Source organism: Rhinichthys klamathensis, unplaced genomic scaffold (assembly GCF_029890125.1).
Source record: "Rhinichthys klamathensis goyatoka isolate OS25496 unplaced genomic scaffold, OSU_Roscu_1.1 h1tg000049l_1, whole genome shotgun sequence".
Taxonomy (NCBI): domain Eukaryota; kingdom Metazoa; phylum Chordata; class Actinopteri; order Cypriniformes; family Leuciscidae; genus Rhinichthys; species Rhinichthys klamathensis.
Window position 1 is genome coordinate 1,293,388 of NW_026606595.1, and position 25,372 is coordinate 1,318,759.

The following is a 25,372-nucleotide window of genomic DNA, read 5'->3' on the forward strand; positions in this document are numbered from 1 at the left end:
TTTGTGTAAAAAATTGCACATGTGTTATAGATTCATAGATGCTTTTTTATTGAGCTTTTTGTTTGTGCATACAAATCATCAGGAAGAGTTACATTTTAAGCACTTGTTAATTTCACAAGCACATGAGAGTCTTTTTTTTATTTTTTATGTTAGATAGTTTGTAGGTTAGTAAGAGCTCAAAGTACAATCTAAATCAAATTTGCCAAGTCTTGCTTTAGTCACAATCATTCTACATAGTGCAAACAAACTACCCACAAGATTTGCAACAGTATTCCCAGTTGTCTTCATAATCTGTGTAGCACCACAGATAATCTTTACCATAGTAGCCACACTTGTGATCAGACCGGCAGGTTTTGTCCTTCACAGCAGAGAAGCAGTCATCAGAAGTACAGCATTCGTCATTACTGCCATCATCTGTGTAGCACCACCTATATCGCGAACCATAATTAGCACAGGCATGGTTGCTGCGGCAGTACTTCCCGTTTGCAGCTTTACTGCTCCACAGCGGAGGGCTGCAGTAATCCCAGCTGCCAGAGACCTTGTAACACCAGTAGTAGTCCGCGCCATATGTGCCGCAGGGGTGATCATCCTTGCATCTCTCTCCTTCAGCCGTGATGAGCGAGTACCGCGGTGAGCACTCTATCAGCGTCTGGCCTGAGTAACACCAGTAGCCCTTGCGTTCCTCCCGGTAGAGGCAGGGGGAGGAGCAGCAGAGCTTGGTTTCATCTCCTATGTAGCACCAACAGCTGTAAACATAGTCACTGAAGCGTGAACAAGGCGATCCATCAGCTGCAGTCTTCTGCTTCTCTGGGACCAACAGGCACTGAACAGCATCGGACCCCTCGGATACCTCCCTTTTTGTCCTTAATAGTGATTCAACATGAGTTATAAGACAAGCACTTCTAGCAAAAATCTTCAGATCCTCTGTCACAGTAGAATAAGCGCTCATGTTATTAAAGCCTAATTCTGCGGTCACCTTCCTGAACTTGACATTGGTTTTAGATGATAGGCTGTCAGTGCTGGTGGTCCTTTTCAGCGCACCGAGCGTGTTCTGCACATCTGAGGGCATCTGGACTCCTTGGTTCGCTTGTATATTAATTAATTTCTTAAACTCTTCCTGAACCATGCTCAATTTAATATTGTCACCAAAACAAGCATCAGCAAACATCTGAACTGTTCCTGAGAAGCCACTATAGAGTCCGCTGAGCCGATTGTTCAAGTCGGAGACACTCATCAGGCTTATGCCAGGCTCTGCTGGCCGGTTTTTGCCCATATAGCCAAAGGAGAAAGACTTTCTGTCATCAGTGTTGTGTTTATAACAGACAGCCGTCCAGATGTGAGAGGGCACCGTCACCCTTTCAGGGTCGTCAGAGATTCCCCTTTGTGGTATTCGTAGATTCGCATCAGGTACTGTACCTGTGACAATGTAGGCTGTTGCCCAAAAACCATCGCTGGCAAGTTTTCTCAATAAAAGACTCTTCAGAGTGCTCTCCCAATTCTTCCAGTGGATACGGTTGAAACACGCATCCATAGGGGCTGCATTGGTCAGTGTAAATGTAGCCGTACGGCCTTCACCGCATTGGAAGCTGTTGGGGTTCAGGTGTCCACGATCATATCCGGTGTCACTGTAGTCACTGCTCACGGCTTGATTACTTGACAAAGTGTTTTGATAATTTTGATTCTCACGGACCATATATATCCCGGATTGAGGTTGGGAAATCTACAGAAGAAATGACTGTGTAAGAACTTTCAGCAAAGTACCATCTATCTAACATACTTTATATATTATTTGAAATGACAAAACAGAATGGAGACCAATAATTAACCTAACTGAACAGAACTGAGTAATTTTTATGAAATGCAGAGCTTCAACTGCTAATGAAAGTATTTTGTTAGACAGTGAAGCACATATATTTACCTTTGGCTCTAAATGCCAGGCGTTTGAGCTTCCACTGTCGGTCGTGCAATCAGGGTCAAATCTGTAGGCGCTGTAGAGAGGAATCCTGTGAGGAACCGTGTACAGCGTAGCGTAAAAAGGGCCTCTGCTTGCCGTATACTGACAGATTCTCTTGGCATTCTGATCCATTCCGCCTGGTTCTGTGTCTTTGTAAAAAAACTCTTTACACTCATCAAAGCTTGTGACCACCTATGCCTGAGCACTGAATGCTCTCAGCACAACACAGGTGAGCAGACCCAGAGCAAACATGGTTGGACGCTGGTCTCGTGTTATAGAGCAGAGACACCAGAAGCACAGCTGCTTTAACTGCACAGTCAGAGATGTTGTTGTGGGTGTGACTGAAATAACTAATGAGAAGAAATGAGGAATATGATGGGACCTTCGCTTCATCATACTTATGGAACTAATTTGACCTCTGTCACATGTAAAGAAACTTGGATTTAAAATAAAACAAATGGGCATTTACTCTGCTGTTGCTCAGTAGTATAAATGCAATGTCTGCAATTTTCACTTCTGTTTTCTAAGACATGCGGTTTCACTTCTGCATCTGCTGAAAAGCCAGATGCAGAAAGCTGTAAGCCCTGAATTGCTAACATTGGACAAATCATACTCTGTTCTCAAATATGTGTTTCTTGGTGACACCAAGAACTCAATGATTTGGGATTTACTTGTGACCATATTTTTTGCTAGAGAAGACTTTGGCTGCATTTGAAACCGCATTCTTCCCTACTATAAAGTAGGCAAAAAAACAAACAGTAGGCGAACAAATAGTAAGTCAGAGTCCTTAGTATTCATAAAACAGTATGTGAGAAATACCTGGGTGGTGTACTATTTCCTGTGAGATTCAGACGTTCGTATATAATGTTGCGTCGGAATATTCCTAGTTTCCTGCTATATAGGAGAAAACAGTACGTGAAAAGAGTAATTTATCCGAATCCTCAGTATTCATAAAGAGTAGGCGAGAAATCCCCGGATGGCCTAGTGTGTCCGCCTAGATTCTGAAGCACTCATCGATGGATAGTTTTCTATCCCAGCTTCCCTGGATGTCATAATCGAACACCGTGGAGAACAACACCGTGGTGTTTACAAAAGTCAATAATAAAAACCAAAAACATGGTTTCTTGTCACATTTGTTGAACTACTGAAGCGTAAACTGTTTTAAGTGTAAAGATGCAAAACAGTATAGTATATTTATGATTTTGCGGTAAAAACAATATTATTTATAGTTAACGGGAGCTCCAATAAGCAAACGTACGTCTCCAAAGTGGATTTACACACATTCTAAACCAGGGTTCCTCAATAGGCGGCCCCGGGGAAAATGTGCAAGACTTGATTTTCCTGCTAAGACCAAAGCTCAGATAAAACTCATCCTGCAATAAGATGTACCCTGGACAGAAGATCACAAAGAAAGAGCACAGGACATTGGCCAAACTTATCTCCTTGTTCATATCTGCATCCCGCTCTCCCTCCTCCCTTCCCTTCCCTTCCCTTCCCTTCCCTTCCCTTCCCTTCCCTTCCCTTCCCTTCCCTTCCCTTCCCTTCCCCCTGATTCAAGTCACTAAAAGTTCTCTGAGGATGTCTATATATCACATATTATGTATCTTGTGAATCTATTGTTTTTCCTTTTCATGTTTGGTATCATTTTAAATGTCTCAGTGTGATTGGTAAAATGGTCTTAATTTCTGTGCAGTCATTGGTATTATGAGAAAGATTGAAAACTTAGAAGAATCCTGTTCTCCTCTTTGGGTGGTGTCTCTTCAAGATCCCTCCCCTCTCCCCCGAAACCAGGAATAGACCCAAAACAACACTTTTTCGCCAAGTTAGATAAATGCTTTCATATAATGCAGAAAAAGAGAAACATTAACAGAAAAACACAATAAAAAATGTTTCGCCACCTGAGGTTATAACTTTAGCTCCCATACAAGGACTCAATAATAGCAAGATAACTTTAGCTTCGCGTTTCCCAGTGAGCGTAAACAACGGCTCCGTCGTAAACAAATTTAGTCAAAGTTGTCAACAGGCTATAAATGAACATTCAAATTCATAAACAGTGGGTGAAAACAATCATTCACACAAACTGTAGCCCTACTGTGAGTTTGCTTGATCATTTACAATAGAGATCGATAGCTAGCTGCTAGAAACCTGTATGTTGTATTCAACAAAGTTAGCGCTGACTGCATAGTTCCAACTAATTATATCCTTGTGTTTGTTAGGCGAACATGAAAGTCCATTTAGAAAAACCGAACTGGATTTACCCTGTCCAGCAGAAACGGAGCTCCTGATGTGGGATAAAATGAAAATGATGTCATTAATGACTCTCCCTCATGTTGTTCCAAGCCCGTAAGACGTCCGTTCATCTTCTGAACACAGTTTAAAGGGGTCATATAATGGTACATGCACTTTTACAAGTTGATTGTACTGAAATGTGTGTTGGCAGTGCCTGTACACAAACATCATAAAATGATAAAAATCCATCCAGTGTTTTTGTTTTAACCTCCTTATATGTTTTCCCCTGCCTCAAATCCAGCCGTTCGAGCCTGTGACGTCACACGCTCGGAAGCCCCTCCCACGATTGTTGATTGACAGCAGCGATTCAACACAGACCCGCCCTCGCTCGTCCTGTCAATCATAGTCCGCGCGGACCGGCGCGGTCATTGTTGATATGCTGGAGCACTGTCTATGAGCAGAATGGCGTCTAAGCGATTGTGGTGTTCTGTTCTTGGGTGTAATAACGAACACAGTCATTTTAATGTTCCTAAATCCGAACCACCGAAGACGCAGTGGCTGAGTTTGTTTTCGAAGGGAATATTCCCCACGAGCAACGTCAATGCTCTCATGTTTGCGCGAATCATTTCTCACCAGACTGCTTTAAAAACGAGGATCAGTATGAGCTGGATTTGCTAAGAAGCTGCACCTGAATAAAGGATCGGAACCTATTCGTGTTCCTACTGAACCTTCAGAAGAACTAAAGTGAGTGTAACGTTTTATTAATCTTTATATTAATCTTTGCAAATCGCTAGCTGCACGCTTCACGATGAATGCGTCTAAGGTTTACACTCAGGGTACATTACGGCATGTTTTCTATGTACGACGTTCTCAATATAATTCATAATCCCACGTTTATACTGAACAACGCGTTATGGTATTGTGTTATTGTGTTACAAACGGTGTACGCACAGAACAGAGAGGCGGAGTCAGCAAAGCTCATTATCATTTAAAGGCATATGCACTGAAACGGCGTGCTGAAAACAGAGCTGTTTTTGACCAGGTAAAATAAGTGTTTTCTTACAATACTAATGAGAATTTTTAATTAAAGTATATTGTCACAGGTCGGGGGGGCCAAACCAGACTGCACCCACCCCTCAAACCCAGGACCACTCTGAGGAGCGTACCAGAGACCAGACAGACAAGTAGAATTAAAAATGAACAATCTTTATTAAATAGTAAAAGGAAATTAAAAGTCTTGACGTGAGTCTGTGTCTCTGTCCAGGAAGGGGGAAACCGCTTTGGACCCTGGGAGGCGAGGGATTCGTCTGCCGTTCCAGCAGCAGGTACGTGTCGGGGTAAGTAGAACTTCTTAGCTACGATGCAGACGGACAGATACCCGGGCAGGGCAGGACCGGGACTGAGGACTAGGAGACTCTTCCACCGGACAGGTGAGTAGCAGGTACGTATACCTCTCAAGAAGGCGAGCAGGCGGAGGGGCCTCACTGGAAGACAGGTGGGTAGATAGGTCGGTATGTTCCTAGACCGTTGGTCGTTCCGAATATGCTCAGCACAGAAGAATCGTCCAGTTGAACAGACAGAGCAAATTATACAGGTGCAGGCACACTCCGCTGCAGAATCAGGCTTACGGCTGGACTGTGTGGCTCCAAGCGGACAGCGCTGGGACAAGGGTGAATCCTTCCTTCAGACGGGCAGCGCCCAAGAAGACAGCGGCAGACGAATCATCTAGTTAAACGGACAGAGCAATTTATACAGGTGCAGGCACACTCTGCAGAATCAGGCTTACGGCTGGACTGTGTGGCTCCAAGCGGACATAAGCCTGTATTTGGCGATAATCGCCTGTTTTTGCACTTGTGAAGTTCAACATGAACTGCTATAATGGCAAATTCGGGGACTTGGCGCCCCCTTGACAGGCTCTGACGTGTAATGACGTAGAGTTGGCTCATTGGTCGCACGTCAGAGGCGCCCACGCCTTTTTCTTTACAAAAGTAAGACGTACGGGTGTGGAACAACATAACCATTAGTAGATGGCAGGATTTTATTTTAACTATACCTCTTACAAAAGCACTTTAGAAAGAAATCTTACCATTGAAAATAGAAAACAGAATTTATTTAGCAAATTAACATTTATTTCTGAAATAAGGTAAGTGGTAACACTTTAGAATACTGTTCAATCATTAATGAATAACTACACAGGAGCAAATGAGAAACACAATATTAACATTCAAGTAACTACAATTAACTTACAAGATCTCAGATCTCTTTTGCTCCGTGCTGGTATATAGTGTCCTCAAGTGGCAGTTGTGAGTTTACAAAGACCTGAGAGATGAGTCACATGATTGCAATGACTATTTCAACTAGAGGACTTTCACTATCACAACAAAGAGCTCCGGCGTTCAGAGAGAGAACACCTGAGTGAAACAACGCAGGGAATTCCACACAATAAAAATGACTTCAGGTCAAGGTCAGTAAAATTTTTTTTTTTATATATATACTTTTGAGATCAGGCAGATAAGATTTTTCTTTTATAAAACTAGAAGACACAAAGTAATTAATAGCGACTTTTACTGAAATTATAGCACTTTCTATCAGAATAATGTCTTTAAGCCAAAGTAGGTGTTTTTTAAAGGGGTCATATAATGGTACATGCACTTTTACAAGTTGATTGTACTGAAATGTTTGTTGGCAGTGTCTGTACACAGCCATCATATAATGATAAAAATCCATCCAGTGTTTTTGTTTTAATCTCCTTATATGTTTTCCCCTGCCTCAAATCGAGCCGTGACGTCACACGCTCGGAAGCCCCTCCCGCGATTGTTGATTGACAGCAGCGATTCAACACAGACCCGCCCTCGCTCGTGAGAGCTGTCAATCATAGTCTGCGCGGACCGGCGCGGTCATTGTTGATATGCCGGAGCACTGTCTATGAGCAGAATGGCGTCTAAGCGATTGTGGTGTTCTGTTCTTGGGTGTAATAACGAACACAGTCATTTTAATGTTCCTAAATCCGAACCACCGAAGACGCAGTGGCTGAGTTTGTTTTCGAAGGGAATATTCCCCACGAGCAACGTCAATGCTTTCATATTTGTGCGAATCATTTCTCACCAGACTGCTTTATAAACTAGGGTCAGTATAAAGCTGGTTTTGCTAAGAAGCTGCTCCTGAAGAAAGGATCGGTACCAGATATTCGTGTTCCTGCTGAATCTCCAGAAGAACGGAAGTGAGTGTAACATTTTATTAAACTTTATATTAATATATTAATCTTTGCAAATCGCTAGCTGCACACTTCACAATGAATGCGTCTCAGGTTTACACTCAGGGTACATTATGGCATGTTTTCTATGTATGACGTCCTCAATATAATTCATAATCCCACGTTTATACTGAACAACGTGTTATGGTTATTGTGTTACAAACGGTGAAGCGCAGAACAGAGAGGCGGGGTGAGCAAAGCTCATTATCATTTAAAGGCATATGCACTGAAACGGCGTGCTGAAAACAGAGCTGTTTTTGACCAGGTAAAATAAGTGTTTTCTTACAATACTAATGAGAATTTTTAATTAAAGTATATTACAAACTTTTAATTTGAGACCCTAAAGAATCATATTAGCTTGTACAAAAATGGCATTATATGACCCCTTTAAACATTTAAATATAATATTTTCTTTTTAAATGATTTTTTCTTAATTATCTTAATTATACTTTATTTCAACATAAATATTTAATACATGCAGAATAAAAATAAATAACATATTAAACAGTTATTTACACTTTAGCAAGCACACAAAGTGTGAGGGAAATCAGCACCAACCCCTAATTTGCAGACAATTTGTAAACACATACAGGATATTGAAATGATTATATATGTGACTGTTACAAACTGAATTTGTAAGATAAAAACAAAGTTTTTAGCACAACTCTTTAACACATCTAATGACAAATCATAGCTTTGCAAACTGAGAGAAAATGACTGGGAGTCTGGAAGAAAGAAAAGAGACTTTATGATTATATGGAAACCTAAAAAGGCACACACCAAAAGAGACTACCTCAAAGCAAATTTTAAAAATGAATAAAAGTGTCTGTGTTTTGAACAACCTGGGTAACCTTTATGATTGATTTCACAGTAAACCGTGTTAATACATGTGTCCAGAGAGGATTGAGAGGATGGTTTGCCTTGAAATATAAAAATATGTAATTTATTATGATTTTTTATTTTTAAAAATGTTTATAATTCTTTTTAGCAGGTGATCTAAGGATTTTGCTCCTGGGTGAAACTGGAGTAGGAAAAAGCACAACTGGAAACACCATCCTGGGCAGGAATGCATTTAAAGAGGCCAGTAAAATGTGTGAGAGACAGGGAAGAGTTTTGGATGGGAAGACCATTACTGTAATCGACACTCCAGGACTGTTCAATACGTCTATCACAGAAGAGCAAGTGAAGGCTGAAATAGAGATGTGTGTAGAGATGTCTGCTCCTGGTCCTCATGTGTTCCTGCTGGTGTTCAAACTGGGAGTGAGATTCACACAAGAGGAGAAGAACTCAGTGCAATGGATCCAGGAGAACTTCGGAAAAGAGGCTTTGCTTCGTACAATCATTCTGTTTACTCATACTGATCTGCTGAAGGGTAAATCTTTGGAGGCGTACATCACGGAAAGCCACAATTTACCGAGAATAGTTGAAAGTTGTGGTGGCAGATATCACTCATTCAACAATGAAGATAGAAACAATCAACAGCAGGTTACAGAACTGCTGCAAAAGATGAATGCATTGAGGAGGCAGCATGGAATGAGGCATTACACACCTGAGATGTTTTACACAACTCAAACAGAAATGACTGGGAAGGACAGAATGAATCTGTTAAACACTACGCATGTTTTGAGCGTTATCATATTGATAGTTGCTTTGCGTAAATTCACTACGTGAAATATCACGGCCGAACCGAGAAGGAAATGATTAGTTGAATGAAGTCGTCATTTTTGTTTGTTTTTTTGCGCATAGAAAGTATTGTCGCTTGATAAACGTAAGGTTGAGCCACTGTAGTCACTCGGACCATTTTAACGAGGTCTTTAATAACTTTTGGGCCGGCCAGTTTCGATCCCTTAGAAGCCTATGGAGGAGTGATCCAGCTCTCAGATTTAATAAAAATATCTTAATTTGTGTTACAAAGATGAACGGAGGTCTTACGGTGTTGGACAACATGAGGGTGAGTCATTACTGACATAATTTTCATTTTTGGGTGAACTAACCCGGCCTTTAAGAATAAAACTAGCATAAAACCAAAGTATTTTCTTTCTTTCCTTTTTTTGTAAGAGAGATTGCAATCTTTACAAAGGTTTCACAAAACTTCCTTGATCTTTCACTCTTTGCAACACTTCTCTAAATATTAATTTTTCCAACATTCACTTTTGGAACATGCAACAAACAACCTGAGAATAAAACAAGACTATAATCAAACCTTTGCAAACTAAAACTGTACTAAAACCAGATGCGTTTGGCTAAACAGGTCTTGTGAAGATATTTTGAGTCGTAATGGTCAGAACAACACCATCAATATCTATTGTTTCAACAAAGAAGCTTGTTCTTCAGAGAGTAAACCTTTGGAGAAAGTTTGCCACTGTCTAGTTCCAGTAGAATCTTCTGAAGAAATTAAAACGAGTATCTGAGCTCTTTGGGGTAACTCAGATTGATTGCATAAATTAGGCCAAGTAGATAAACACAAGCCTTCGCAACACCTGACAACCCCGTCATCACCTCTATGCCTTCCAGCGTTACCCCAGTCTGTAAAGGATCATCTGCTGAGCCACCTTTCGTGATGATCCTCAATGTGAGATGTTCCAGTTCCTCTTCGTTCCCATGAGTATCCTAAAAAACCCCAGCAAATCTGCATTTACTTGCAACATCACTTGTTATTGTTCAGGTTGTTGCAAAAATTACATTGCATTGAAAATACATTGCATTGAAACACTGAATGAGAAAGAAATGTACCTTTATATTTTAAAATAAAATAAATCTCTTACAGTGTTACGGGTGTGGTATCCGGGAAGCACGAGGAATAACTAGAAACAGGATTTATTAAACAAAACTCGGGAGCACATACACACACTTGACATAAACGAGAACCGACAAGGACTTACTGAACTGAAGGAACTAAATACAAACACTGATGAACACTAACGAGGTGAGGACAGGTGACACAGATGACGATGACGATGAACAGGTGGGTAATGAGGGAGTGAGTTCCGGTGTGGAGACAAGGAGGATACTGGGAAGTGTAGTGAAGACGAAGACAGGATGGTGCAGAAGACGACTGTGACATACAGCCTCTTACATCTAATTTGGTTAAATTAATTAATTGCCATTATACAAGTTGTTTATTTAAATGTCTATACTGTCACGTTTTATCAATTTATTGCATACTTGCTGAATAAAAGTATTAATTTATTTAAAAAAAAAAAAAAAGTTCTAATTGACCCAAAACTTTGAAATTGCATCTTAAAATATATTCAAGTAGAAAACAGTTGTTTTAAATTGTAAAAAGACACAGTACAGTTTTTGCTGTATTTTGGATCAAATAAATGAAGGCTTGGTGGGCAAAAGAGACTTCTTTTAAAAACATTAAACAATCTTACTGGTAGTGTGTGTGTATATATATGTAACCCAGTATGTTATAACTGTGTTGTTAATAAGTTACTTCAATTTATTAGCTTGTATTTGTTTAATTAATAAACAAATCGTAGAGACGAGTGAGATTTGTTGACCGGGGGGGGGGGGGGGGTGGAGGGGGTCTCGCTCGCGCAAGGTCTCTCGCTCGCTATACGCGTTTTGGAGCACAATCTCTGTCTCGCATGCACGCTCGCTCTAGATAACGGGAGATTTTTAACGAATTTGCGGTATAACTAGTCGATCACGAGTGGCTCAACAGGTAGATATATAGATAAACTCATCTTCCAGGCATTTGACCGCCCGGGTTGACACTTCAGCGTGAGAAATCGGGAGTGTGGCGTGTGAGCGTGTGAAACCAATCAAATGCGGGTGTCTCACGGCCAATGCGTGAGAGTTGGCAGCTATGTTCCAGTGTTGTTAATCTGCCGTGCAGGCGCGAATACAGACTGTTTAGATTAATTATCAATGCGCATATCCGCGCATCTGAACGTTTAAGCTAAAACAACAGTTCCCTTTCGAACGGTCACTTCGTATTGCGTAGCTATACGCAGTGGGGAAACTCCTTTTCCTCGATTTACTGAAACCTATATGTAAAACGCATTTGCAGCTGCACAGCCAGCACACTGAGCGTCTGGCACGCTCATAGGCTGTGCTGCCGCAACTGCACAACCAATGGCGCGGGCGACTCTGACCTGCAGCCAATGAGCTAGCTCAACGTCAGAGCCCGTCAAGGGGGTGTGGCTTAGCCTATAAAAGACCCCCGAATTCGCCATTATAGCAGATTTTACTCCTTCAGCGACAGTATACATGTCCCTGAGCCTTTTACTGTGAATTCGCCGTCGAACAAGCCTTTCAGCCTGAGCGAGCTTCTCTTCAGCAGACTTCGCCTGCAAGCCGTCGTCTCCTGACGCCGTCTCACCTGTGGCTATCCGGCGACATCCTATATCCTTTCTATTATTGTGTTTGTTTCAGAATGCCTCGTTCATCCTGCGCCACGTGCGGAGGCCGTCTGCACGAGGCAGACCAACACGAGAGCTGCGTTTCCTGCTTGGGTGTCGACCACGCGGAGAATGCACTCTCTGTCGGCGGATGTGCGGCCTGCGACTGCATGCCTATCTCCGTGCTGCGCAATCGGCTAGCTCTCTCTCGAGACGGCGATGCCGCTTCAACCACGCTTTCCATTCCGAGGAAGAAGAAGCGTCGCAGCCAACGGCAACCGGAGGGTATGGAGATTGGTGAACGCACGCCGGCCGCGTCCCCGCGTGCTTCACTTTCTCCGACTCAAACGCCTTCACTGGTCCTGTTCACAGGAGACCAGCGCCCCCCCCCCCCCCACACGTGGCGGGCCTCGTCTCCTTCGGCGGATCTCTCGAGCGCGACGACAGCATATCCATCGCCGCTTCTGAGGACGAATGGCCGGGCTCTCTCGACCCCGTCTCCGCTTCTCAATCTGTGGCCAGTGGATTAGCGACCAGGACAAACTCCGACGCCGAAATGCTTCGGATCGTGACGAAGGCCGTCGCGGACCTCGAGCTAGAGTGGGCCTCGCCCGAGGAGCCGCCTCGTATTCGGCTGGATGGATGGTTTCTGGAGGGGCGCCAGCAGGCCCCGCGTCACAAACCGGCGCCATTTTTCCCCGAGGTCCACGAGGAGCTAACCAAGGCCTGGCGCGCTCCATACTCAGCACGTGTGGGATCTGCAGTTTCCGCGACGCTCTCCTCCGTGGATGGCGCAGCGGAAAAGGGTTATGAGTCTTTGCCGCCCCTCGAAGAGGCCGTGGCAGCTCATCTTTGCCCGAGCACTGCAGCTAGCTGGCGAGCTAGAGCCGCTCATCCCAACAAACCCTGCCGAAACACCTCAGCCCTCGCTGGACGCGCGTACTCCGCCTCCGGTCAGGCTGCATCGGCCCTGCACACGATGGCCGTGTTGCAGGTCTACCAGGCCAAACTCCTCCGGTCCATGGACGAGACTGGCCCGGACCCGGAGACCTTTCGAGACCTGAGGAGTGCTACAGACTTAGCGCTGCGTGCTACTAAGGCTACAGCACAGGCCATCGGAAGAAACATGGCGAGCTTGGTCGTGCTCGAGCGCCAACTTTGGCTTAACCTCACCGAGATTAAGGACGCCGACAGAACGAGGTTTCTCGACGCCCCGGTGTCCAGCTCCGGGCTCTTCGGCCCGGCGGTGAAAGGATTCTCGGAGAGGTACACAGAGGCACAGAAAGCGTCCCAGGCCATGCGACACTTCTTGCCGAAACGTTCGAGCTCCGCGACCAGCAAGCCCAAGCCGCCGCCTTCGCCTCATCCAGCCAAGCCGGTGAAACAGGCCTCTCAGCCCCGCCCTGCGGCTGATAGCCAACGCCAGCCAAGGCCCGCGAAGCGCTACCCGCTCCCCAGGCGTCAAGGCCCTCGACCCAGCGCCGCGGCCGACCAGGTGCCTCCGAAGTCGTCCTAGCACGGAGAGGAAACAGAGAGGGCTCGTGTCTCGCGCTAGCCGGACCACCCTCGAAAAAACCGGCAAAACTTCCCACAGCTCCCTGTTCAGTTCAGGCGGCTGGGGATTTTATTATTGTAAACAGGCCCGCAGCAGTGAGCGCGTCTTTGCAAACAAACGCCGTTTTCACGGCGACCCAAATAAAGCACAAAAAGAGTATGTTTCACAATCACATCACACAGGTTCACGGTCCCCCTTCACTAAGCGGCCCCCGCCCTGTTGTAAGACTGAAATCCCCCCGGGCAAAAGCCGGTATAATCAGTCAAACACTCAGTATGTGCACAAATCACAGTGTAAGGGTATCAGGTCCCCCTATGTTAGGCGGTCCCCCCCATTCAGTGTGTCAAGCCCTAGCCACACGGGCGTTGGCCTGGCAAGCCATCCCTGGTGTGTCGAGTTGGGTCATAAACACTATAAAGCGAGGCTACTCGCTCCAATTCGCTCGCAGACCCCCGAAATTCCAGGTGGTTATCGAGACATCGGTGAGAAGCGGCGTGGGTCACGTGCTTCGCACCGAAGTTCAGAATTTATTAGCAAAAGGAGCGACAGAGTCAGTCCCTCCCGCGCTAATGTATTCGGGGTTTTACAGCCGCTATTTTCTAATTCCAAAGAAAGACGGCGGGCTCAGACCCATACTAGATCTGAGACGTTTGAACAGGGCTCTCATGAGACGGCCTTTCAGAATGTTAACACTCAAACAAATTCTCGCGCAAGTTCGCCCGGGGGATTGGTTTGTTTCAATGGATCTGAAAGATGCATACTTTCATATTCAGATCGACCCTCGTCACAGGCCATTCTTGAGATTCGCCTTCGAGGGGAGGGCATATCAATACACCGTTCTGCCGTTCGGTCTGTGTCTGGCACCCCGTACATTCACGAAATGTATGGATGCAGCGCTCTCCCCGCTAAAAAGCCAGGGAGTGCGTGTGCTGAATTATCTCGACGACTGGCTGGTGCTAGCGCAGTCGAGAGACGAACTAATAATTCACAGGGATTTGATTCTCGGCCATTTAAAATGCCTGGGTCTCACAATCAATGTTGCCAAAAGCGAACTGAACCCCAGCCAGACTGTGGTCTTTCTGGGCACGGTTTTGGACTCGGTGACAATGAAAGCGCGGCTCACTCAAGAGCGCGCGCTATCTGTGCAGACACTGGCAGCCGCATTCAGGGCGTGCGAGCGCGCGCCTCTGAAGAGGTTTCAGAAACTGCTTGGTCTAATGGCAGCCGCATCATCAGTACTCCACATGGGATTACTGCGCATGCGCCCGCTGCAGCACTGGCTGAAACGCCGTGTGCCAACCCATGCATGGCAGTCAGGCAGCCTGCGCATTATGGTGAATCACGGGTGTTTAAGAACACTGATTCCCTGGCGGGCTCAGGACTGGTACCGCGAGGGGGTGACCATGGGGGTAGTTTCCAGGAGGAAGGTGGTTTTTACAGACGCATCCAACCTGGGTTGGGGAGCGCTGCACGAGGGCAGGCCTGCCTCCGGCCTCTGGTCGAGCACGGAGCAGAGCTTACATATCAACTGTCTGGAAATGAAAGCAGTTGGTTTGGCCCTGAAAGCATTTCTGTTAAACCTCAGGGGTCACCATGTCCTGGTCCGTACGGACAACATGTCAGTGGTGGCCTACATAAATCGCCAGGGTGGCATCAGGTCGTGCAACCTGCATGCTATGGCGAGGGACCTCCTCCTATGGGCACAGGCCAACCTGAGCTCCCTGAGAGCAGCGCACATCCCGGGCGTCCAAAATCTGGGCGCGGATATGCTCTCACGGGGCAACACTCCCCTAAGCGAGTGGTCTCTGAACCCTCAGACGGTCAGTCTGATATGGGAGAGATTCGGCGAGGCCGAAATCGACCTTTTCGCCTTGAGAGCCAACACCCACTGCAGGGTGTTTTTCTCGAAGAACAGGGACGTGCTGGCCCATCCCTGGCCCAACCGCCCCCTTTATGCTTTCCCCCCCATCTCGATGGTCCCACAAGTCATCGAACGGGTCAGGGAGAGCCGATGCCCAGTCCTTCTGGTGGCTCCTCTCTGGAAATCCAGACCATGGTTTCCGGAGCTGGTTCAGCTGTCAGACACGGTCCCCTGGCCCGTTCCAATGAGGAGGGACCTCCTCACACAGGCCAAAGGGACGATATGGCACCCCGGACCCGATTTATGGGCCCTCCATGTGTGGCCCCTAAACGGGTACCCGGGGGCCTTCCTGACAAGGTCTTAAGCACTGTCTCTGAAGCAAGGGCCCCGTCTACTAGGCGTCTTTATGCTTTGAAGTGGTCGGGTTTTTCCAGCTGGTGCTCGAAAAATCGAGTTGACCCAGAGTCATGTGAGGTATCGGTGGTACTCTCCTTCCTGCAGGAGCTACTGGACGCGGGCCGCACCCCGTCCACGCTCAAAGTTTATGTGGCAGCCATCGCAGCGCATCATGCGTTGGGGGCTGGTCAATCACTGGGAAGAAATGACCTGGTGGTAAGATTTCTGAAGGGCGCTAGGAGAATTAACCCCTCCAGGCCCCCATCAGTACCTCCCTGGGACCTCTCCACGGTCCTCAGGGCCCTGAAGGGGCCGCCTTTTGAACCGCTCCGGTCGGTGGATCTAAAACCACTCTCGCTTAAGACTGCTCTCCTGTTGGCATTGGCATCTATCAAGCGAGTGGGAGATCTGCAGGCCCTTTCTGTGAGTCCGGCATGTTTGGAGTTTGGAGCGGATGACTCCAGAGTCATTCTCAAACCCAGGCATGGTTACATACCCAAGGTGCTCTCAACGCCGTTTAGAGCGCAAGTTATCACGCTATTAGCCCTTCCCCCTTCTGCTGAGGATGGGGAGGTTAATCTTCTCTGCCCTGTTAGGGCGCTGAGAGTCTATCTGGAGCGTTCTGCGTCTTTTAGACAGTCAGAACAGCTGTTTGTCTGCTTTGGTGGCCGATCTAAGGGTGGTCCAGTTACCAAGCAAAGACTGTCTAGATGGATAGTGGATGTAGGGCTGCAACTAACGATTATTTTGATAATCGATTAATCGGACGATTATTTTTTCGATTAATCGATTAATCGGATAAAATTTTCACTTTGATTTTTTTGTTTATTGACTAAATAAAACCCGGTTACACTTTATTTTAAGGTGTCCTTGTTACAGTGTAATTATATATTTAAGTACAGAGTAATATTAAGGAACTACATGTACTTACTATAGGAATAGGGTATGATTAGGATTTGGTTGAGGGTTAGTTGCATGTAATTATGCATAATTTACTGTTATTACTACAGTAAGTACATGTAACATATGTAACAAGGACACCGTAAAATAAAGTGTTACCTAAAACCCTAAATTAGGATATTTATGTGTAAAAGTGTACTTTAAAAGTGCCAAAGCCACACATTGAGTTTATTATTATCAATATTTGCATTGTTTTTAATGATAATTGCTGATGGCAAGTTGACAACCATGATTAATGTAAAAAAAAAAAAAAACATTTATATCCAACATATTGTTTTAACATAATTTTTGTTAAAACAAATTTACACAGACATGTTGTTCAGATGTGAAGATATAAACTAAAAACATCTAAAATATATAATTCATTTAATTTTTATTTAAAATTAATTGAATTATAAGGATACATTGATAAAATAAATATAGAAAGACTGAAAACAAGCGTGTGAACGTAGAGCTGCAGTAGATCGCGTTTGAAAAACAATTCAAACTTAGACAAATGCTATAAATAGAGAACGGAATGGAAGTACGCAGCAAGTTAACAGGCTTGATTAAAAAGACAGGAAAAATGATGCATTAGTGCACAAGCATTCGCTGAAAACCACTGAGTACAGTGACTAAAACAATCTTTTACTGCTGCTGTTATTAACTGCCTTTATATTTAGTGCTTTGCTTTGTAAAGACCGTTTTAATTTAACCTATTTCTGCGGTAGCGCTATTTTAATCCATCGCTTGCTTGCGAACTGATTGCGCAACCTGATGCTCGAGACAAAATACAGACATCCCAAGTCTCCCGGAAGTTCTGGGAGTCACCCGCATATTGATAGCGGCTTATGCGGCTCCCTGATGCCCGCAAATTAGTTCAAACTCCCGGGATTTGAGCGCGCATGCGAGACAGAAGAGACTGTGCTCCAAACCGTGTAGCGCGCGCGTGCGGCAGAGCAGCGGAGGGAGAGAGGCCTTGCGTGTGTGCGTGTGTGCCTCATGAAGCGCGTGTAAGACAGAGAGCATCCTGATTGGCCTGTTTCAACCAATCACCAGTAAACCCTCCCCGTGACGTAAGCAGACCAACTAATCGATAATGACATTCGTTGACAACGATTTTCATAATCGATTATTATCGATTTTATCGATTAGTTGTTGCAGCCCAAAGTGGATGCCATTTCTATGGCTTATACTTCAGTGGGTCAGGTTTGCCCTATAGGTGTCAGGGCCCATTCGACTAGAGGCATGGCCTCGTCATGGGCGTGGTCATCTGGGTTTCCCATTCAAGATATTTGTGATGCGGCCGGCTGGTCCTCGCCTTCCACATTTATGAAGTTCTATAATATGGAGGTGCCTTCCCTGCAGGCGAAGGTTCTTTCAGTATGATTAAGACTCGATGCTGTCTGGTCTTGTCTACAAAAAATTACTGTGCATAATCACATACATACATATATAAAACCCGCTTAGGCCGGTTATGAATTGTACTAATAATCCCGACAGTGTCGGGGTTTGTTAGCATATTCTGTTGGTTGTTACTGACTCTTATATATTATTCAGGCCTGACAGTGTCTGGTCTGTTATATATATATTTATTTATTGGGTTCTGGCTTGTTCTGTTAGCTCAGGGGGCCTGAGTTGCAGTGCAACCAGTTACTAAGGGTGCGGCGTTTTACAGGGCGTCCCCACTGCGTATAGCTACGCAATGCTAAGTGACCGTTCGAAAGGGAACTACTCGGTTACTATCGTAACCTCAGTTCCCTGAGAGAGGGAACGAGTATTGCGTAGCCGGCCGCATTTAGTAACTGGTGAAGTTGTCGCTTCAGTCGTTTAAACCTGCTATAATGGCGAATTCGGGGGTCTTTTATAGGCTAAGCCACACCCCCTTGACGGGCTCTGACGTTGAGCTAGCTCATTGGCTGCAGGTCAGAGTCGCCCGCGCCATTGGTTGTGCAGTTGCGGCAGCACAGCCTATGAGCGTGCCAGACGCTCAGTGTGCTGGCTGTGCAGCTGCAAATGCGTTTTACATATAGGTTTCAGTAAATCGAGGAAAAGGAGTTTCCCCACTGCGTATAGCTACGCAATACTCGTTCCCTCTCTCAGGGAACTGAGGTTACGATAGTAACCGAGTAGTTACCAGACTAAAGACGGTTATCGCCGTTGTTTCCTTTTCAACGAGGGAGACCTTGAGGACCAGATAGCGCCCCAAATACCCGCGTTATTTGGGGTTCCTCTGGCGGCGTGGGAGGTGCGTTTCGTCGGCTGACGAGGTGAGAGCGAGGACGAGGAGCAGCGCGAGGCCTGCTACAGGATTCCTGGAAGTGCTGTGTGGTTGCACGTGAAATTGAGGTATCGTGGTTTGATTTGTTTTGTGCTCAGGAGAGTGAAGGGGCCATTTGTCAGTTTCCCGGCCACCACGAACACGAGCCACGATTCAGGCCTGCAACGGGGTGGTTTGAGTGTATGACTGGTGTGTGTGTGTGGGCCCACCGCATTAAATATTGGTTCATCTAGTATTATTCAGTGCACTGAAAATGTGATTGTTTATATTCAGAGTATATTTGGTATAATTTGTGAGTTATTGTATGCATTTATCCCATTGAGGTCATTGGTTTAATATATACTGATTCTATTTGACCGGTATACTAATTTCAGTAGGTCTGGCATCTGAGATATTGTCCTTCGGGGATTCAATTGTGTCTCATTTAGTGTGTATGTGATTGTGGGAACACTTCACATTCTGAAACTCATTGTTTGAGCCAGTTAACATTTGATAATTCTATTCTAATTAAATCCTTTATTTGTTTTGTACTTTTACCAGTGTGTTATTCTTTCAGAAGTGTTTGTTGACTTCATCAGTTAAGGCGCATAGAGATTTAATTCTGAGTAACTCGTAAAAGTAAAGTATAGATTATTATTCTAATTTTCTAAAAGAGAATTAATTCATTTAGTGACACCAGAGGGGCCTAACTTCAACATCTGTAGGCATTTAGTTAATGAATCTGGAGCACTGTCCTACTTAATTACAAGAAAGACAGGTAGGGGGCGCTACATATATATCATTTATTTTTTTCTGGTGATCAAAAATCTATCTAAAAAGAAAAAAATAATTAAATGTTACAAATTAGTCCATTATTAAATGCCGATAAATATAAAAATGAGTCTATTAAATAATATCTATTAATTTAAACAAAACAGAAGTTAATTAATGAAGATCTCTTCAAAAACATTTCAACAGTCACTACTGGAATAGCCAAACAGTAAATAAAGATCTACAATCTTTATTTGAAGCTAAACTTTTATTTAAAGGGTATTTACTCATTTTGATAATAATTTTGAAGGTTTAATAGACAGGGTTGTCACTGTCATTTAGGAATAATATTGTGTTTGAATCAAGATCGCCATTATTTAATGATAAATCGTGCACACGGAGCTGTAGCCAATGTGTTTTCGAATTTAATATTTGTATGTTAACGTTACCAATAGTTGGCTAACCCGCGCCCAAGGCCTGGCCGCCCCCCTTTCCCGCGATCCATAGAGAATATTGGGAATTTGTAAATACGTAAAGTACTTTTTTTTTTTATCCGAAAACTCATAGCCTGCATATAATACTACATTTAGGCCTACTTAAAAAATACTCAAGTATAAGCTACGTGACAACTCGTTAATAAAGTAGGCCTACGAATTTATCCGAGGGGGAGAGTGCCGTCCGAATTGTCCTCTTAATGTATACGTGCCAATGTCATGGTCATATATATTTCGAAAAACACAATAAATACTCTGACTACTATAAACACTTGACACTTGATACATTCGATGGAAGCACACTCGCTTAATAATTCAAATATATACTCGCGTGCAAAGTCACTCATTTCATACATTAACATGTAATGTTAGACTACAAACGTTTTCACACGTGTTCGTAAGTAACACGTTTCTAATTGTTGATGCAAAATTCGTAGCAATTCTGAAATTCAGTTTAAAAGTTAATTTCTTGACCAAAAATGCAATAAACGATCGAGTGTACCTTAAGTAAAAAAAAAGTTAAGCTTACCTCTTTTCAGCGTCTTCACATGTGCTTTACAAAATGGCTCCAATTTTTGGCTGGAAAGGCATCACGGGAAATTGCATATGACGTGGCTTGTATAGTTACTTAAAATGTTATGCTCGATTTACTTAATTTTGAAGCAATTAATATAGTAGTTGACATGACTTATGTTTTTTCATTTTATTTATGGATACATTTAAGTTCACCTAGTAACTTATATTTTTGTGTTACACACACTATATATGTTAAGTAGAGATTGAAAAGTTATGAATACTTAATTTTTTGTGTTTAATCTAATTACTTTAATAAGTAATGGTTATTCAGCCAACGAATCGTTTTTTAGAGTGTGTTTGTTCATTCCTTGTCGGATCGTTGTTTTGCTCACAGCCTGTTCTTTGTTCAGTGTGTCACCGGGTGAACAAACCGGGAACCAAAAAATTGTTGACTCGTTTCCAGGGGGAGGAAATGCCGGTGTAACACCGGGCCGGCTCTGGGTTTACCTGTCATGGCCGCCGACCATAACAAGCGCCAGCTGAAGCCAGTGAGTAGCGCTTCATTGAAGCATGTGTCCGGGAAAAAGGAGTATAAAGAGAGGGGCTTGAAGCACAGTAGGGTGAAAAAATGCTCTGGCAGTAGGAAAGCTCCACAGGAGTGCTCGAGTGGATTGTAGCAGTGAGCGGCGGCAAGTGCAGAAAGCAGAGGTTTAAGACCTGATCGGTGTTCTATGTTGAGTCCCCCGAGACATGCTCATTAATGGCTCGTTTCCACTGAGGTGTACGGTACGGTACGGTACAGTACAGTATGGGTCGGGTCGGTACAGCATGATCCGGCTAGCGTTTCCACTGCCAACAGTACCCTTACTTGATAGGCGTGGTGTTTGTCGGAAAGAAGCGATCGATGTCAGAAAGTGACATAGTAAACAACAATGGATGACAGACAGCTGGGTCTTGTTCTTTGTACGTTGCTTAAAACATCCGAGATCAAATGAGACATCTAAGATGATATCATCGTGCTAATCATGATCCGGCTAATTGGGTTCTTCAAACACACCTGTTGTTTATGATTAGTATCGCTGGATTGAGTTATCTGAGATAATTGCGCGTTCATGCGCTGGGTTAAAAGGGGATATGTATCGATAGTAGAAACAATGATCAGCAACGCTGCTATTGGCTGTTCAGCATGGCCAAAGAACGCGCCCAGTTTTTCTCCCAAGGAGAACAAGAGCTTTTAATGGAAGGTTATGCCGAATTTGAATCTTTAATTAAAACGACAGGGAACACCTCGAAGTCTGCAAAATCCAGGAGAGAGGGCTGGCAAAAAGTAGCAGACAAATTAAATGCGTAAGTGCTGTCCATGGTAGATGTTTCTATCACTTTCTACAGTATGTATTTTTGCATTTTAATAATTTCATATTTATTTTGTTCTTTTATGTCAGAGCCTCCGCGGGACCCACTGGAACATGGGGACAAGTAAAAGTGAAGTACAAGAATATTCTACAAAATGGTAGCCATTAATTCTTATACTGTCTTTATTTTAAAAAGCCAATTTTTTCCTCTTTTTAAAAGCCACTGTTAAATAATGTGTTTGTCTGTTTATAACAGCCACCAAGAAAAAGGCTGAAAAAAAAAAAACAGGTGGTGGTCCTGCACCACCACAATATACCCCAGCAGAGGAGCTGGCCCTTGGGTTGAATGAAAACCGACCCATTGTGGAGGGCATCCCTGGGGGCAGCTCTTCCTCAGACCCAAAGCCAGGGACCAGTAGCAGCAACACCTTTATTACTGGTAGGCTAAATGAGTTTTCAATTCTCTTAGTACACTGTAAAATTATTTGTTGCTGCATTAAATGAAGTATAATCCAAATGGCTTGTACAGTAATTTAAACCGTTTGTGAAAGTGAAAACTTCTAAACTTTTAGTTAATATAAAATATATTGCCATGAGTTATTGATCACATTATATTTTTTACAGTGTAGTTAATTGTAATGACAATTTTTTTTGTTCCCCTCTTTTGTGCAGTTTTACATAATACACCAACACTTTTACCTGTTCCCAAGCAAGTAGTGGCTGAAGCATATGCAGTAAGTTGTGTACTTTTTCTAACTTGCATAAAGGGAAGAAAGTGCAACACTTTGTAATACCCATTTATTTCCATTGCACAGGACAGTGAAGAAACCCTCTCAGATGACTGTCCTTTGGAGGAAGAACCTGTAAGTGCATAAATAACTTTACACTAATTTGTATATACTTGTGTACCTATTCTTTCTGTCTGCAATATGAGTTGCAGGAGTCCACACCTACAGAAAGGCCTACAGAAGAGTCTGCACAAAGAACTGATACAGAGGTGGACAGTGTTGTACTTTTACTTTTTACTTTTGTTGCATGTGGCATGTTTTGACCCTTTTTCTTTCACAAAATGACACAGGGTGACATCCGTTCCCTATATAAACGGCATCTTCAACAAAAAAATCGAGTATTTTGACCTGAAAAAACACAAATTAAGAGGAGAAATTGAACTTGACAACTTGAAAAAGAGAAAAATTGCACTAGAGAGAGTTGCTTCAAAAGGACCTTCAGAGTAAGTGCTAATACATCATTTGACACATAGTAGTATTGCTGACTTTACATAACTATCTCTTATTGCAGGCAAAGGATGACTTGCTGGCTTTTCTTTATAAAGAATTGTTTAAATAAAACTCCAGGAACTAAGCATTTTTGTCTTGTCTTTTATTACACATTCAAAAATGGTATTCCACAATTCTGTCCCGTGCAGCTCTGCCACTAGGTTGGTCCAAGTGCACTGGCTGGAGGTCATCATCAGGCTGCACCCCCACCACAGGGGTCCTCTCCTTTCTGATAGTGGCAATGTTATCCAATATGGCACATGCAACAATTATGTCACAGGCCCTGTCAGGTGCAACCCTCAGACCCTTCAGACACTGAAATCTTTCCTTTAGTTGCCCAAAGGTCATTTCAATGCGTGCCCTTGTCCTGGCTAGAGCTGCATTGTAACGGGTTTGTGGTCCAGGGTTTGGGTCAGGGAATGGCGTCATGAAGTACTGCCTGCAGGCATAGCCCCGGTCACCAAGCAGGACCCCGTCAAAATTCCCTGTATAATGGAAAAATGCAGTTTTGTTAGGCTCAGCATAAGTGTGTGTAATACTGTGAGCTTGACATTTATAAGTTCCCTTACCACGTTCAAATAATGTGCATAAATGTGACTCTCTGAAAATTCTTGAGTCATCCACTGATCCTGGCCATTTTGCTTCCACATTTGTTATATGGAACATAGTCACACACCATCTAAGAGATTTTAGTCAGTCATCTGCATACTTTTTGATTACATTGATTTTTTTTATGTAATATATTACTAATCTGGAATATTATAAATTGTAATAGTAACTTGCCTGCACATTTACACTGTGAACCCCCTTTCGGTTCACAAAATCCCCTTCATTGGGCCCTGGTGGGGCCTTGATGGGGACGTGTGTGCAGTCTATGGCACCAATCACGTTAGGGAAGCCTGAAGGACACATACTGTTAGTCATACTTTTTGGCATGGTCATGATTGCATGTCATTAACAATTATAAATGTACCTGCAATAGCAAAAAAATTCTGCTTTACAACCTGGGGTCTTAAGTGGCTTGGAAATACCACAAAACCCCCTAAAAACTGCTTGAGTGCCAAGTAAACTTTGCGAATGGCACGACAGACAGCACTTTTCACTAAGTTCTCTGCATCTCCAATAGTGTAAAGGAACGTGCCACTCGCAAAGAATCTCAGGGCAATGCACACAGTCTGTGCAGTTGTCAAAGCCCGACTCCTCCGTGTTGAACATTTAATGTGTGGTTCCAGCAAATTAATGATGTAAATAACACCCTCACGAGAAAAACGATATCTCTCAAAAATTACACTGTCGCGCTGCGCTAAAGGATCCTGTCTATCCTGCAATACGCGATTAATTCGAAAAGCTCTGCGAATTATCCTCGCACCTTCCGCAACAGGTTGCTGTCGTAAAAATGGACAAGACATGGCTACGACAGACTTCCCGTATCACCTCCGCTTATAAAGCCGCAATCTAATCCTGTTTACATGAAATAAGCCTGCTCGCGAGCAGGTTCAAGCTGGCGCACCTGTTGCTATGACAGCAAGTCTAGGATGAGCTTCGAAGAACCAAACGATCCAAGATCATGCCAAATCGTCAACAATCAAATCCAGCTAACTGAGTTAGCGACGTACGAAGAACGAGCCCCTGATCTTGTTCTTGCTTCTCGGCATGTTTGTCACAAGTAACAAGCGCTGGCATTACGCGTTTCATACCAAGTAGCCACGCAAAGTCCGACTCAGGAGATGACTCCCGAGGACGCAAGTCCAGTAATTCTGCTGATGGAACAGCGCGTTCTTGAAAGCGCCACTCAGCTCGCTCTGCTACTCCCGTTATGTACATTTTAGGCAACAATAAAACGAAATATGTTATAAAACACCACTCTGCTTCTTTTCGATTTAATTTAAATACATTTTAAACATTATAAGGACACAAATGTGGTTCAGGCAACGCATAGCCTATTGATTATATTCACTGCATGTATGTAACGTTATATTTATAACAAAACTAAATATAAAACACAACCCTGCCTCTTTTCGTTTAAATTTAAAAATATTAAACATATTCCAGGCAATGTATTGCATATTGCATCGGTACAAATGTTGCAATAAACAACATTACAGATGATCTTGTAATAAAATAAAAAAATGACAAAACTATCTATTTTTGTTGAATTTCAGTTTT

The 25,372-nt window shown here is 43.7% G+C and overlaps 3 protein-coding genes and 1 long non-coding RNA gene across 4 annotated transcripts in view; 2 read left to right on the plus strand and 2 right to left on the minus strand.

The window, feature by feature from the left end:
- Positions 1–247: 247 nt before the first annotated feature.
- LOC130082697 (uncharacterized) lies at positions 248–2,298 on the minus strand. The gene is made up of 2 exons (XM_056247553.1): positions 1,919–2,298; positions 248–1,720 (listed from the first exon to the last, which is right to left on the minus strand). Exons 1-2 carry the CDS (start codon positions 2,084–2,086, stop codon positions 248–250), a joined length of 1,641 nt encoding a protein of 546 aa, XP_056103528.1. The 5' UTR covers positions 2,087–2,298.
- A 4,278-nt stretch (positions 2,299–6,576) lies between these two features.
- Positions 6,577–25,372, plus strand: part of LOC130082698 (GTPase IMAP family member 8-like) — a 39,147-nt gene continuing 20,351 nt past the window's right edge. The window contains exons 1-2 of the mRNA XM_056247554.1: positions 6,577–6,647; positions 8,425–8,996. Of these exons, the coding sequence (XP_056103529.1) occupies positions 6,632–6,647; positions 8,425–8,996 (588 nt within the window). The 5' untranslated portion in view covers positions 6,577–6,631. The remainder of the gene's footprint in view (positions 6,648–8,424; positions 8,997–25,372) is intronic.
- On the plus strand, positions 21,764–23,291 carry LOC130082720 (uncharacterized). The gene is made up of 5 exons (XM_056247576.1): positions 21,764–21,924; positions 22,020–22,087; positions 22,186–22,368; positions 22,602–22,663; positions 22,745–23,291. The coding sequence occupies exons 1-5, from the start codon at positions 21,764–21,766 to the stop codon at positions 22,802–22,804; spliced, it is 534 nt and encodes a 177-aa protein (XP_056103551.1). The 3' UTR covers positions 22,805–23,291.
- LOC130082722 (uncharacterized) lies at positions 22,937–24,841 on the minus strand. The gene is made up of 3 exons (XR_008806792.1): positions 24,717–24,841; positions 23,776–24,105; positions 22,937–23,691 (listed from the first exon to the last, which is right to left on the minus strand). It is a non-coding gene; the product is annotated as an uncharacterized LOC130082722 (long non-coding RNA).